At 36.5% G+C, this 17,233-nt stretch overlaps 1 protein-coding gene across 1 annotated transcript in view; it reads right to left on the bottom strand.

Moving 5' to 3' along the window:
• Nucleotides 1-17,233, bottom strand: part of LOC105392512 — a 59,524-nt gene that overhangs the window by 15,500 nt on the left and 26,791 nt on the right. The window contains exons 2-3 of the mRNA XM_038117539.2: nucleotides 12,149-12,229; nucleotides 6,463-6,928 (exon numbers count right to left, since the gene is read on the bottom strand). Coding sequence (XP_037973467.2) covers nucleotides 6,463-6,928; nucleotides 12,149-12,209 — 527 coding nt within the window. The 5' untranslated portion in view covers nucleotides 12,210-12,229. The remainder of the gene's footprint in view (nucleotides 1-6,462; nucleotides 6,929-12,148; nucleotides 12,230-17,233) is intronic.

The raw sequence follows: 17,233 nt of genomic DNA, 5'->3' as shown, positions 1-17,233 counted from the left end.
TCGGGCTTAGATATAACATGCTGCACATGCTGGATTCGGCTTAGTATACCCTTTTTGCAACACCCTGTAGAGTGACCCCACCGTTCGTTATAAAAGGCAGAACCACCCCGTGTGTGTCGTGAATCACGTTCACGGCGCGCTTCACTCGTGACGAACACAACTGACTTTTACAGCTTTTTCACGGGTTTTTTTCCGAGCGGATCATTGTATTATATTGTATTATTCCGTTTATCGCACAGCTGCCGGCTGCAGCGGGCTGGAATTGATGACTTGGAGCTTGTCTCGTCGTGTGCCGGTAAATCCCTCCGCCCGCGCGACGATAGCGAACAGACGTGATTTGTTTACCTCCCCGAACTAAAATAAAATAACAGTACAAAAAACAGTTGAAACCTATAAAAACTTACATAAACCGTAATCACAACTAAAGTGCTAACTAAGTGTCGTGCTTCAATCCAAAACTAGTGATTATTCAGTGCTTAAATTCGATAATAACATTGTTCAATATTTATCTTTGTCATCGCTTAACTGTGGGTGTCTTCACTATAACTTCTTGTGCGTCATCGTAACAGCGAGTAACCAGTCCTGAGAACTGTGATATTGAGATTCATACTAACGCGTATTTTCACGTGCATTGATAGTTGCACGGTAGCTATACTCGCTAAGACGCTGAGTCGCTTGCTACGACCCGACTCATCACTGGTTCGATCCTGCATCAGGCTGATATTTATTTTTGTTTTTATTTTTTAATAAATCCAAATGTTTCGAACCCCTGAGAAGGCAAGCTCTGAGTCTAACTTAACAGAGATAGCCCTAGCCGAAACACCGAAAATGAATTTTGGAAACTTGCGCAATAAGAGAAAGCGATCTGAGGAATCTTCTTGTGATTAAACAGAATTTAAAGCGGAGATCAAAAACATGTTGTCTACTTGGATGACCGAGCAAGCAAATGAGAGGAAACAAATATCATCGTCTCTAAAAAGCATTGAGGAGTCAATTTCTTTTCTGTCTGCCCAGTACGACGATATGAAGAAGAAAATGGATGTAATAGAACAGGAAAAGAAAAGGGACAGAGAATATATATTATTTTTAGAAGACAAGGTAGAGGACCTTCAAAAAGCATCACGAAAATGTTCCATGGAACTAAAAAACGTTCCAAAAATTAAAAATGAAAATAAGGAAATTCTCTCTACTATGGTAACGCACCTATCTTCTCAATTAAAAGTTGACCTAGAGACGAAAGACATAAAGGACATCTACAGGACCTCGTCGAAGGCTGATAAAACACCCATTGTTGTTGAATTCTCGTCATATATATTGAAGACCGACCTGATGAATGCAGCGAAAAAATACAATATAATGAATAAAAACAACAAACTGAATGCCTCACATTTGGGTCAGCAATCAAATAGTACCCCCATATACCTCTCTGACCACCTTACCCAAAAGGGTAGTAGGCTATTCTACCTGGCACGCGAATTGTCAAAAGCACAAAATTACAAATATTGTTGGACCTCTCTCGGAAACGTTTTTATTAGAAAGGACGAGAACGCTCCAATAATAAAAATTATTAATGAGTCTCAAATACAAAGATTAAGTGAGAACATTAAATGACTACTCAACTTAATTCGTATCTGTAAAGATTTCTTGCATGTTAGTAGTTTAAGTATGTATGTTATAGTCTTAGTCACAAATAATTTTACTGTATGGCATTTCCTAGTAACCTTTACTCTCCCTAGATACTCATTTACAAACTATGAATCGTTTAACGAATTCCAATGTATACCCAAACCGAATATTACAATGTTGAACCATATTATGATAGTAGTTATCTACCCAACTGACTTGTACTGTAGATGTTTACTATGTTGCTGCACCTTGTCTAACCATGAGCACATCGCTAATGACTATTTGATTCATAAATGTTACTGTGGATAATCTATTTCAAACAAGTAAGGATGTAGACAATTTTCTAGTCGCACAGTCTATTCATTGTATACCAGAAGAATGCAAAAATCACATCGAATTAAAAAATCATCTCACAGTACTTACCCAAAATATAAGGAGTATTCATAAAAACTTTGATGCATTCCAGGTAACACTAAGCGCACTTAATTTTGATTGTGATGTGATTATTCTGACCGAATGTCGCCTTAATAATAGACCTGTACCTCCATCAATCCTTAACTATGATACTCACTTTACTAAAAACAATTTAAATCAGAACGATGGCGTGGTATTTTATGTAAGAAACTCATTAAAGTATGAAATTGCTGAACCAAATATAAAAAATGCTTCATGTCTAGCACTAACTATGTCTGACACGGTTATTATTGGCATTTACAGAACACCTTCTATCAAAGACTGTAACGATTTTACATCTTCTCTCTCGCTGCTACTCAGTAAATATGAAAAATACCCAAACATAATTGTAACCGGGGATATCAATATTGATATAAAATCAGACAATGTTGACAGTAATAGTCAAAACTATTTAAACACCTTAGCGTTTCACGGTCTTCTTCCAGGTCATAAACTTCCCACTCGTGCCAAAATGTGTTATGACCATATGATGTTAAAATCTGACCAGACTGCAAAATCAATAGTCCTTAGTAATGCCCCGACAGATCACTCTACGGTTCTATTAAATTTCATGTCCATCTCAACGCACAACACTATCCAGAGAACAAAAACTGTTTTAAACATTAATAACGCTGTAATGGATCTGAAACAATGCAGTCTCAACAAGATACTAGACATATCAGACCCGAATGAGGCATCTGAAACGCTTGTCGCTGAAATCACCACAGTCATCCACAACAACCAGAAAACCATAGTTATCCCTACGCGTAAACGCTGTATTCAGCCATGGATTACTTCAGGAATACTGAAATGCTTACGGCATCGCGATAAATTACACCGTAAATCAAAGGATAATCCTGATAACTTAATCTTACAACTTACATATCGGCGATACAGAAACTTCTGTGGAAACCTGGTTCGTAAACTAAAAATAAACTACGAGAGAGAACAATTAAACAGCGCAGGAAGAAACTCCAAACACATCTGGAAAGCAATAAAATCTATTTGTAATATTCAAAAAAACAAAACAAATGACTCTCGAAAACTATCATCATTAATGTCATCTCCTTGTGATTCTGCTAATCTAGTTAACAAACATTTCACTAACGTCGGCAGACTGCTAGCTGAAACTCTTCTTAAGTCACCTCCTCTTAATAACATAAATTACAGTAACATAAAAACTCCAGTCAATTCTTTTACTCTAATTAATCCTGATCCTATTGAAGTAATTGATATAATTAATTGTTTACCTAATAACTCAACAACAGGCGTCGATAATATACCAACAAACCTTTTAAAAGCTGCTAAAGATATACTCGCACCAATTCTGTGTCATATTTGTACTATCTGCTTCGATACGGGGCTCTTTCCCGACATCTTTAAGAAGGCTGTGGTAACCCCCATTCATAAAGCCGGAGATAAGGCTGATGTAAACAACTACAGGCCAATATCTGTACTACCTGTTATATCTAAAATTATAGAAAAGCTTATAAACAATCGCCTAAAAAACTATCTTGAAAAAAATGAACTTCTCTCGCCAAACCAATATGGATTCCGAAACGGTATCTCTACCGAAGACGCCGTATCCGCATTAGTAGAAGAGGTCGCAGTCCAACTTGACAAAGGCAACAAATGTGTCGGAGTCTTTCTAGACCTAGCGAAAGCTTTTGACACCGTATCTGTTCCTCTTCTACTCGAAAAACTATACACCTTCGGTATAAGAGGCTTACCCCACGCCCTTTTATCAAACTACTTAACAAATCGCTCTCAACAAACAAAGCTTGGAGAGTATACCAGTGATGCAGCCCACGTAACTTATGGTGTTCCTCAAGGTAGTGTCCTCGGCCCCACACTTTTTCTCCTATACGTGAATGATCTTTGTAATTATACACTTCCAAACTGTAAAATTTATACTTATGCCGATGATACAGCCTTAATATTTCATGCAAAAACATGGGTACATCTACAAAACATTGCGGAATCTGGAATATTCACTATATCTAATTGGCTCCGTAAGAACTTGCTAACATTAAATATTAACAAAACTAACTTCTTACCCTTTTCCATCCGAAAAAATACACAGCCTGACCTTAATTTTAACTTAAAAGTTCATATATGTGATAGCTCAAATAACTTGACTTGCATGTGTGAAAACATTAACCGAGTCACTCATGTAAAATATTTGGGAATAACAATTGATAACCACCTTCAGTGGGAATCACATATCCTTAACAACGCAGACAGGATAAGAAAATTAATATGGATTTTTAAAAAACTTAGAAAAGTTGCAAATGAGAAACTAATATTGTCCACATATAAAGCACTCGCTCAGTCAATTATCAGCTACTGTATCCCAGTATGGGGCGGAGCCGCCAAAACCCATTTAATATTGCTGGAGCGTGCACAGAGAGCATTAATTAAGATTATGTATTTTAAACCTATTTTATTTCCTACCTTTCACTTATACAATTCATGTAAATTACACTCAATTCGGCAAATTTACATCATAACCTCAGTAATAAAAAAACATAAAGTAACACCTTTTATCCAAAATCACATGCACAAACGTAGGAATGACATAGTATGCAATGTCCCAAACTGTAATACAACTTTTTATCAAAAACAATTAACATATCAGTCTTGCACTATTTACAACAAGCTTAATAGAATACTTAAAATTTACCCAAACACAATAACAGAAATAAAAAAAGTATTATCTTTGTATTTACTAGATTTAACCTATGATGACACTGAAAACATTGTAAATTAAGCATAAGGTATACTTAGTTCTTCATATTATTATTATTATTATTTTTTTTTGTAACTACCTTTACATACCAAAATAAAATGTGTAATGCTTAGTTATAATATTTCATGGGAAGTGTAATTATTACTAATTAAATTAAAAATTGCCATCTTCATTTATAAATTTTAAGAGTATGTATGTATATCTAGAGTCTTTTTAGTTTAATTTTATTATTGTTCATTTTGTAACCCGTGCTGGTAGTGGGGCGGAGTACCCAGTAATACAGGTTTTTAACCTAGCACAGGGGCTCTGGCTATTTTATTGTACTGAATTGTTTTGAACAATAAACTATTTTTCATTTTCATTTTCATTTTCAATTAGTTTTATTTTTAACCCACGAATGAAGAATTTGGGGGTTTTATGTTTGATCCAAAATGTTGACTTGATCATACTATGTGAAGATTTTTAAAGGTAATGTCACCATAGTTATCTGCATATGTACCTATATTAAAAAAAAAACAAAGTTTTAACAGATGACTGAATACGAGTCCACGATATAAAATATATTTTGTAGTTACTTAGATGAAAAAAAACACAATCAAAAAACAGTAAATAGCTGTTATTTAAAATATGTCTAAGTCTAAATCCGTCCTCGTTATATCTAACTAAGGCATCTTGGACAGATACTATATCTAAAACTCAAGTGGTTAACTCCACTCTGGTACTATACTAAAGGTTGAAGTCTAGGCTGCTACGCCAATTAGCTATGTCTACGCCGTAGCCATATAAGATGCTTCAGTCGCTACGCCGATCGTAGCTGCTACGCCTCGATATGGATATTTATTTGTAGACAGTTATTTTATGTAGGCGGTGAGCAAGACTTATGCTTAAATAGAAACCAGATAACGAAACGGAGAATATCTGAAAGGGGCATAATATACTGAAATTAACAAAAATGATTTGTATTTATGTAGGTAATGTTCCTACATTCGATTAATGCGTGATAAAAATGTATTTTGTTTTACGCACTTAGGTACTCGTACCTCCATTATTTGACACACAACAAAATTATAAAACCAATCAACAAGCAATCGCACATGTTTAAAAAAAAATACCATACAAATATTTTATTTTAGAAAGCTTTAGCCTACACCTTGCACAAACAGCTCACACAGAAAAATGCTACAGCGAAAATGCTGAAATGGCTAATCCACCGCTGGCCCGCCACTGCCAATTAATTTCCGGTGGCCTGCGCGGCGTTTGATGGATAGATGCACACGCGATTGCGTCGTGGACGTGCCCCGGTAAGTGCCTCCTATTCACGGTCGAGTCTATACTCTAGTTGATTTCTATAAAACTAACCTAAGTTATAAACAGTATAGATGGTTATAAATTTCATAATAACTTACTGGAAAAAATACTTTTGCCAGCGGCATCGACAACAAACTCTACAGTTATAGAGTGGGTTTGTCACCGTAGTAAAAGGATTAGGCAGTCGGGTTAGCGCAAGGACTTCATAGTCCTTGGGTTAGCGTCAGTTTCTGTTTATCTTAGTGCGCTGGATTGTATGTACTTACATGACTCAAAAAGGTTTCATAAAAATATGAAACTTTTGTATGGGTTGACATACTGCTTACCTGCCATTTCTATGTTGGTGCGTGTGAGTATTGGAGTACGTGTCGAAGATATAGTTGAGCAGCGGAGCGCTGGAGCCGGAGTCTCCTGGCTTCTTCCTCACCGGCGGAGGGGGCGAGACAGCAACACTCCCCTCAGTACTGTTCCCCTCTCCCTGTCCCGCTCGCACCACGCTCACAGCTCTTCTCCGCTTCACCTTCTTCTTATCCAACGTAACGTATCTATTCACAACATATTTAGCACCATCTGAACTCTTATTATACACATTATTGTGAAGACAACAGGGATTAGATTGAGAATTTTCTAAGTTAAGATTAAGGTTAGAGTGATTGGAAAGCGCTGATTGGCTAGAGTTTATTAGGTCCGTGTGGAGCATTTCATAGACTTTGTTTATAGTGGGGGAGGTTTCACTTTGGCTTGTGTTTTGCGAGTCTTCGAATATTCCCGCGGTGTTGACCGTGTCGGTGCCTGAAACAATGAAAATATACAATATTATAATACAATTTATTTGCACCAAACACATATGACTTCAACTGACACTATTTTGACTGGCTAATTATTTTTCAACGGCGACAAACCTCTACTGTTTGAGAATGATCCCCAGAGTCACCCTCTATTCTATTCTATTCTCTGTGAGAGCGTAAGTACCTGTATCTGGCTCTTTCGAGTGGAACCTTTGTGCATATCCCCAAGGTCTAAACTGCTTTCCTAAGCTTGGACCATTTCCCACCACGCTGGTCCACTGCGGGTTGGTGGTTGACATATTATTATCTAGATGTGCTAGATCTCTCACGATGTTTTCCTTTTAACGTAACAGCGATGGTATACATACACATTGGTACATGTCAGCGCCGGGATTCGAACCCGCATCTCTGGCGGGAGAAGCGGGCGCTTACCCGACTGAGCTACCACCGCTCCAGTCACCCTCTTTTGGATAAGTATACTTTTTTTAACGACCTGTTTTATATTCACTTATCTTTTAAAAATAAATGAAGAGATTGTTTTTAATCATGCAAATGATGTCAACAATAAAACGCGAATCCAGTCGGCCGATCACGATGTAATCTGACAAACAAAATTAGTTCCGAGCTTTCCGTGTTTCAGTTGGTATTTACATAAATTACAATAAATAAATATTTGGATTGTACGTTTAGACTATAATGTGACGTTTTGTTATATCCTTACTTTATATTATATTAATATTATAAATGCGAAAGTAACTGTGTCTGTCTGTTACTCTAAAATTACTGAACGGAAATGAATTAAATTTAGTATACAGATAAAGAACATAGGCTACTTTTTATCGCGGAATTCCCACAGGAAAACTTTTTAAAATGAAGCGAAACTCGCGGGAACAGCTAGTTATAAAATATTGTTATTATTATTATGTAACTCTTTATTGTACAAATATCACAAATAAAAGTACAAAGGGTGGACTTAATGCTAAAAGCATTTTCTGCCAGTCAATCCGCAGGATGCACAGGAAAAAAATAATACGCTTAGTGTTTTTTATAAGTTACACCTATCTTTAACTCCCTATCTTATGTTTCTCACTGAAAGGTTACGTGTTTTAGATCACTTTTACGGATAAGATCGTGAATGTCGTCAATGTGAATGACCGTTTTTATCCGTAAATCCGGCATACACTATAGATATCAATAATGGTTTTTAAGAAGGGGTTGTACAGTACGGCAGCGTTCCCACTACGCCGGACCGGCAGATCTGCCGAAAACCGGACACCGGACAGAGTGTTCACATTACATCGGATCCAGGAAGAAATTCAGACAGTCCTCAGTTGAATTTGGACCTGCGCGCACAATGGACGACGAAATTGTTTTTGTTTTGTGGTGGTATCTTAATAGAAGGCAAAATAAAAGAAAACATTGGGTACACCCTATTTTACGGGAAAGATTTTCCATGCTTTTCATTTTACATGCAGGGGCGAGGGGAGCACGAGCGGGGCGAGCGGGCGACAGATACCGGCACAAACTCGTTCACATTACTCCGGGCCCGGTCGTTCTACCGGCAATTCGTAGTGACAAAACGTTCGGTAGAAATGCCGGGCTCGGCAAAAATGCCGGACCCGGGATAATGTGAATAGCTTCATATAAGGCAGCGTTCCCACTACGCCGGACCGGCAGATCTGCCGCGCCGGTAAATCTGCCGGAAGAGCTAGTGGCTGTACAATTTATATGAAGCTATTCACATTATCCCGGGTCCGGCATTTTTGCCGAGCCCGGCATTTCTACCGAACGTTTTGTCACTACGAATAGCCACTAGCTCTTCCGGCAGATTTACCGGCGCGGCAGATCTGCCGGTCCGGCGTAGTGGGAACGCTGCCTACGGTAAATATTTTCCACTGATATTCGTAACGTATTCAAGATTTTTCTCGTAGGATATTATCGTGTACAAATACTTTTCAACAAGAATAATCTTGAGACGCTTTAATCAATATCAATATTATAAACAGGAGGCAAAGGCGCTAATTAAATAAGATCATTAGAAAAAAACATTCACAGAAAGAGAATAAAGAAAAAAGGAAATAACGAGACCTACTTAGCACAGATAGAGACACCTCTAACGTAGTACTTTCTGTGCAAATTTAACACTTATTTCGAACGAAATAAGAACGACATCAATTCTTCTGTTCCTTTATAGGTACTCTTCGGGTCTCGCGGGTTTGTTCCTGTTTGGACCTAGCAGACGCCTGGATGGGCCCTCTGGGAAATTAATCTGTGACTCTTAAAACTTTTTGTACCTGTAGTGCGTTTATCTTAAGTAGAGCGATTTTCGTTTAGTGTAAAAAACAGTTCAGTTTGGAATAAGAACATGAAGTCAGGTAAATTGTTTCGGGTCCTTTTCATTGACTTGAACAAAAGTAAGCACGTATTGTGTTCGAATTAGAATTAAAACCTGTAAAGGTATCCCAAAAACCAGAGTGACCAATGGTCTAAATACAGTACGTATTGAAATTAACGTATCTACTACAGACACTACAGTCCTGTAAGTAAGTACATGTATTGACTAACTTAGGTACTTTTATTTTATTTGAACAATAGGTCGAGGCTAAATTAAGACAAATCCAATCGTTCTTTCTCTGAAATGTTTTATTTTGAAATAGGGGAACATTTCAAAATAGGCTCCTTTCAACCCAGGCTTCAAACAACAACGCTTCTGCAAAATGACAAAACCTCATTCGAATATATTTATTACGCCACCCAACCCTTTATAAGAATATACCTACCTATGCAAATTATTTCCACAGAATTAAATAATTAAGAAAGATGTTTACGAAATATCTTTCAAATCATATTAAGGCATAATATAATGAGTATGTAGATATCTTATCAAAAACATCTTGTCTCTAAATTTAGTTTTCAGATATAAATCGGCTACAGCGTCGTCGTAATGGCTTATTCGATTAATTTAATGCTACATTTTGCTTGCGAGCGTCACGATATCCCTATGTAAATAATTATAAATAAATAAATAAGGTCAATTGATTATCTAAGATATATATTTACCTAAACATAAATTTGCTTAATTTATTTCACTGATCCTTTGATCATGATCGGCCTTTTAATTATTCACAATAATATTTTGATTGAAACAGGAAAATTTGTGAGGAATTATTTAAGTAATTTTGTAGAAACATTAATTAATACAATTTGCGTTTGTTATGAATAAATTCGAACGGAAAAACAAATCTTGCAACCACTTGGAATTGATTCTAAAATTATTCTTCTTCAAATTATATAATGACGAAAGATTGCTGACGATACATTCAGTGAAATACAAAAAAAGCAGTAGCGCTTATATTTAAATTTTGGAATCACTCACATGAATAGAGCCTGTTTGTATATAATAGTGTATATTGACAAAATATTATTTGATTCAGCTATCTGCAACCCCCTGATCCCACTTGTCGGCTGTCGGGCCCGAATTTAATTGGATGAGCATTTTATAAATATGTAAATCAGTGTCGACGAGTGGGATCGAGGGGTTTCAGATAGCAGAAAAGAAATAAGGGCTAACTGTTAGTATCAAACCGCTATCATCTTCAATTTATCTTCTTTTGTTCTACTGTGCAGCATTGATCATACTGAAAAATAGATTATGATTGTGATACCCACTACAGTGTTTCCTACGGACCTGAACGATGCAGACTTTAGAAAATCCAAACCCATGTCATAATTTGTATGTACGTCAGAGCATCCTTTCAAAGGTTCCCGAAAGAGGCAGCGCTATATTAGTTTATCCCTGTATTTACACCAAAATGTTTCCAGGAAACAGGGTTACCAATTTAGAAGACATAAATTGTGTTACAACGATTTTCGGAAAATCTGTAGGAAGCAATACATTTTTGGAATGTAGGTTAATGTTAAGAGTGATACTTTAGACAAGAAACTTAAGTAGTTTATGTACCTACCCAATATAAGTAGTCATACATTAATTTATAGAGAAAAAAAATGTGTGTATGTTCCTAAGTATGTAAGTATTAATTAAGTTTCTTGGCAATAATCCCAAATACAAATATTTTAAATATTCATTCACAAATTATCTTTTTATATAATGCTTGACTGACGACCTTAGGCGGGTGGCGGGTAGTGGTTGGATGAGGAAGGCCGAGGACCGAGTGTTGTGGCGCTCCTTGGGAGAGGCCTATGTCCAGCAGTGGATGATTATTGGCTGATGATGATGATGATAATGCTTCATTATCCACGAATATTTTAGTTCTTTTTATCTCGGAATTCCCACGGGTAAATTTTTAACGTGATGTGAAAGATCGCGTCCATACATCGCCGACCGGTTATACTTAATATATTGACTATTACACAAACCATTTAGGAGCAGATACTGAGAATACCACTCTAAAACCACACAACTGTTTATACCTATCTACTGCGTTTGTACCCTACCTTCCTACCCGAGTCTTACAAAGTTTCTAAACGAACTTAAGTAAACACTTTCAAATACACTCAATTGGCCCACATTTGAGACCGTAAAAACTTCGCAAGCACCCACAATCCGGCACAATATATGCCGCAAAGTTTCGCGACCGGCGAGTTTGCCCGAAAACCCAAAAGTATGGCCACAGTGGCAACCCTGACAAGATTCGTGACTCATTAAGAAGCCGAACTTATTTCGCGGGAGTTACCAACAACCTACTCCGCACTCTAATTACTGCTAAAACGGGAGACCTAAATCTGAACGAAAGTTCTCTCATAAATTTCGTGTTTATGTGAAAGCAATCACGTTGTTGCTTTAACTCATTTATAGTAGGCGTTATAGGCGAATATTGGGAGTTAAGGTATGATATAGAGATTGGAATACTTCTTGGAACTTATAATCAATATGAAATCCTTTGGGCACAATCATAATTAAATACTACTACTTTATTCTTTGTAACTTGGATTATTTATGTACAATTTAGTGTGTATAAAAAGTGTTATAGGGTTTGCCGCAGTGGTAAAAGGGTCAGGCAGTCAAATTAGGGGTGTCGCTGACTATGAGGCCAGCGTTGTGGACTAAGGTCTAAAAAACCCTTCATTCATTGGAAGGACTCGCGTGTCCCAGCAGTGGAGGGATATGTTGGATTGTGATGATGATGATAATGTAGAGGATGATGGTGATGATGATGATGATGATGAAGAAGATGATGATGATGACGAGGGTGCTGATGCTGACCTTGGCACGGCAGAGTGGTGAGCGCCGCCAGCAACAGCGCCGCGGTGGCCGGCGCGCACATCCTTCTACATCCTTGTGCAACTGAAACAAAAGAGAAACACGTTATTAAAATATCTAGAGGTACCTACAATGTGTCAAATTTAAATTAGTGAAGTGGTTATTCAATGGCGCGTAATGCATTGCAAGCAGTCGCAAATAGAAATAAAATATACATAGATTCAAGTATGTGTATTTTGTTTTTTTTTGTGATTGTATTATGTTTCCAAATTATGATGAAAAGTAGATTTGTTTAAAAGAAAAGTTTATGACTTTTCCTCGTAATTTTGCTGAATACCTTTTAAATGGTTAAATTATTACATATTACACTGCCGGGCAATGAAATAGTTCCACCTACAAAATGCCGACAAAACCTTAATATCTCCTAAGATATAGAACCTAGCTTCATGAATTAAAAAGTTTAATGAAATATAGTTTATTATGGAAACATTTTTAAATGCAAACTCTTTTTAATAGTGTTATTTTCGAAGCCATGGATAAAAAAAGATAAGAAGTAAAATTTTCGGGTTTGAAAGTTTAGGAAAACATTTGCTTCGTTTTTAGTTTTGCTTTTTATTTCATTCTTTTTTTTGTCGTTGTGAAATAATTATGAAATTGTAAAGTCTTGCGGCTCTCGTACCCGTAAATCATGCCTGTATCACTCGAGGATTTTGCAAAAATCATCACCATGGTGGAAATGGGAACCAGCCAAAGAAATGCGGCCAGAATAATTGGCGTGACTCATACTACTGTACGACGAGTGATCTAAAGGTTTAGGGTGACTGGATTAAACCTGAGAAGACCAGGTACTGGCAAGCCAAGGTGCACAACGGTCCGAAAAGATCGATTCACTGCGGAAATCATGTTAAGAAATCGACATCAGACGGGAGTAGCCGTTCAACAACAACTTCTAGAAGTTCAAAGGGAGCCAACAAGCGAGTGAACAGTCAGGAGACGTCTTGCCGAAAGAAGATTAAAGCTTTACATGCCAGCAAATGGCCCAAAACTGGAACGGCATCATAAAGTTGCCCGATTGCAATACGCCCGTAATCGTACAGAATGGGGTGAGGACGAATGGGGCAGAGTGATGTTCTCAGATGAGTCATAATTCATGCTGTACCATCGTGATGGGAGGAAAAGAGTATAACGACCACCAGAAGAACATTTTTCACAAGTATATTTTGAAGAAAAAGTGGCACACGGCGGTGGCAGCTTTCGCGTGCGGGCGGGTATCTCTGCAGAAGGTTGAACAGCGTTAGTTCCAATCGAGAACGGGAACCTAACTACTGTGATATACACCAATGAGGTCCTCAATGAACATGCTGGTCCGTTTTTGGCCAATATGGGCGAGAATGCAATGTTCATGCACGATAATACACGGGCGCACACTGCTCAAGTTGTAAATGAGTATCTTCATGACGTAGGAATCCACAAAATGGAGTGGCTTGCAAGGAGCCACGGTTTGAATCCCATTGAGCATGCTTGGGACGAGCTTGACAGACCTGTGAGAGACCGAGTTCCACCTCCAATTACACTTCGTGGCTTGAAAGGCGCGCTCATCAAAGAATGGGAGAACATTCCTCAGCATATGCTGAGCAATCTGGTATTCAGCATGCCCAATCGCGTAGAAGCTGTATTGAGAGCACGTGGAGGAAATACCAAGTACTGAGTTATCAAAATACCACGTTTACACCTAATAAATGCATAATTAGAGATTTTGTTTTATTTGCCAAATGCCCCATTTTTTGAAAAACATTTAATTTAAATTTTTATTACAATATTTAAGTTTTTACATGGGAATATTTTGATGCGCAATTAAATATTCTTCAATATTGCAGAAGGCGTCATTAAGCTAGCATTTTCCGTTTAGGATTAATTTGGTGTTATATCTGTGGAACTATTTCATTGCCCGGCAGTGTATTTTGATTGACAACAAATGCAGTTCACATAATTAACCACACTAAATGTTTCCTTTACTAAAATGTAAAATAAAGTCAACAAGAACTCAAAAAGTAATTCACAACCATGATGAATCGTATAAAATCTCCGTCGAGGGAAGTGCAAACCAGTTGAACGGTAAAAAACCGGTGAAAACCGGATATTCTGGCCCCGGTCCAAATGGTGTTGGCATGATATACAACTATTGTGGAGAGCCTTTGAAGTTTGCCTGTCAAGTTGGTTAAAGTGTGTTGTAACAGTTGTAAGGGAGATACATAGACCCGCCACTGTATTACTTAGAGATACAATGAAATATGTACAACGAAGTTTTAGCTTAACATACACTAGTGCAGGATAAAAAAAATAATTAAATCAATGGACTCTTAGTAAAATGTATTGTACCAACCTATACCATCTCTATTACGGTGAAGGAAAATATCGTGAAGAAATCTGCATAAGTAGAGTTAACAAATCTAGATGTTTGAATCCACCAATCCGCAGTGAGCCAGCGAAGTGGGAAAATGGTTCATGCTAAGGAAGGAAATTTAGCTGTCACAGAGAATATAGGACCTTACACCTGCTAATTAATCTCTTATTTTTTATTCTTAAGTTAGTGTAAAAGGTTTATTTCAGAGGATACAGGTTAACGTTAATATCCCTGGTATCCTGCTTTCAAGCGTAGGTTGCAAGTTGTCTATAATAGGCTTTTACTGCTATCGGAAAGACATTAAGACGTTACCCTAAGATTTATTTCTGCAACTTTTCACATAAAATCTAAATTTTCATCGTAAAAACCAATTTTAAAGCCAGTTGTTATCCTTGTCACGTAAAGGATTAATTTTATAAATCTAATGTAGATGTATATTACGTTTTGTAGTTAAAACGCCAACCCCATTCGGAAGGGATTATTTTTTTAATTAAGTTACTGTTATAGGTATTTCCATATTTATATTCATTCAAACCACTGGTTTTATTTAAATTCATGGATCTGAATATTAAAAAACGTAAACTGGTTGCACATTTACATTTTCCGTACGCGGGAAATACAACTTTCCTTTTATTGTTTTAAAGCTTTTTTATTTTTATGGTTTTAAAATAAGACATCAACTTTCTTGGTTTAACATATTTATGAATGCATTTAAATACAATTATCGTCGTGCAACGTAGTTTTGTAGGAAGGTACTAACGTATTTTCTGTAATCCGATAATTTAAGAGGATGCCTGTGATTAGCTTACAGTGCTCCGCTCACTGAGGGGTTCATGGCTGCCCTCAAAACGCCAGCGTGTATTCCTCACATATAACTCTAAGGTAAGGACCAGGCCCTTGGTGAGACAAAACCTGATCCTTAAAAATAAAAAAACAAAGGCTAGACATCATAAGTAATCAACGAATCAATCGATTCGTATAAAAGAATTGAAAAATGTGCCAGTATCTGTTTATACCTCTATATACTTACACAAATTTTATCTTTCCATTCACGAAATCGCATCCATGTCTGTCCCCTACAGCACACCATTTACATTTACATTGCTTTTATCACCTAAAGATATACCTATCTAGGATCCTGATATCCTGAACAAAGTGTACCTAGTACATAAGTAGGCAATTTGTTTTGGGATACATAAGTTATTCACGATTTAATTTTGGTCTAAGAAAGTTGTGAAAAAAGCCAACATAGTAAGTCACCGGCTGGATAAGCCCAAAAGAGACATTACTTCTGCTTTAAGCCAGCATTCCTGTGCATAATCATAGTATAGCGGAGGTGCAATACCGTGAACCCCCACTTATAGGTACTTAACTTACCTACTTATGGCAAAGCTTTTTCATTCTTAAAAAATCGTAGTTAGCCTACTTTAAAACAAAACTTTTTAACAAAGTATTTTTTACAGTTTCATCAAGTCAATTAAAACTAATAGGGCTACTAAAACTTAGATAGTGTTCAACAGATGTTTAGCGCTGTCAAATGCCTTTTGAATCCGTCACATACCTTCCTTTAACTTTATTCAGGTGATAAAATAAGTATTCTATTACGAATACAATGAACATACATACGTAACTAACCAAACTTTTTGAAAATTATGTTGTATGGCTCATTATGAAACCATCACCACCATGGCTTACTAGGAATAGTATAGATTATTCTGCTAAAAATCAACCCATGCTATAATAATAATCGGCAAATTGTATAAATTATCAAGACCTTTTGGCGAAAAATATTGTTATTCAAGGTAAACTTTAATTATGGAAATGTAAATTGGCTGTGAATTTTAGTCTACAGCACAGTGAAATCATAAATAAGAGGATTAATAATTACCCTGAATTAACTACAGAGATAAAACATTAAATTCTAGACTGAAAACACAAAGGGTATGAAAAACCAACTTGTAATCTATCAACGTTGGACCTGAATGGAAACTTTTCTAAATTTCATTTTGTTGGATAGATCCAGCCCATTAACTTTGTGTGTAATCCATTTTAAAAGTTACTTCATTATAACAAAGTGTAAAATTTATTTTATTATTATTATTACATACTTTCCCTGTGCCTTTGCCTTTCCCACAACCTCTGTTTTTTCCTAAAAACTGTAGCTCTTTTATAATAAAAACCTAAAGTGGGTATAATAAAACCTTATCTCTCTTAAGCCTTACGGCAGTTCACTTCGGAGTTTCTAGTGGAGGTTATACTTCTACAACAAATTGAATAAACACATAATGACTACGATGTCAGGTGTTTGTTTTCGTGCTTGAATTTCGTATGATAGGTACGTTACCTTTTTAATTGGCAACAATTATATTATGTACGTAGTAAGTAGGTAAAACTTACTTATGGATGCAATAAAAGATTGAGTATTGAGTATTGAGGTAAGTACTTACTATTATGAATAATTTTGTAAAAAAACAAGGCCCGCATTCTGAAAAATGAATATATTATGTCCTCTTCATAGTATTAGTACGTATGTTAAGAAGCATAATAATAAAGTAGGTACGCATTTCTATGAAGATCACTAAACGAGTTCTAGTAGCACTTAAGGCTATTTATCTAGTTTATGGTCGTTTATGTGGCAGTTTAACTAACGCATTATAAACTTAAAGAGAGTTTAACAAAGTCTG

The sequence above is a fragment of the Plutella xylostella genome, chromosome 10 (genome assembly GCF_932276165.1).
Source record: "Plutella xylostella chromosome 10, ilPluXylo3.1, whole genome shotgun sequence".
Taxonomy (NCBI): domain Eukaryota; kingdom Metazoa; phylum Arthropoda; class Insecta; order Lepidoptera; family Plutellidae; genus Plutella; species Plutella xylostella.
The sequence above is the reverse complement of the archived record's forward strand: the minus strand, read 5'-3'. Positions and strand labels throughout refer to the sequence as shown.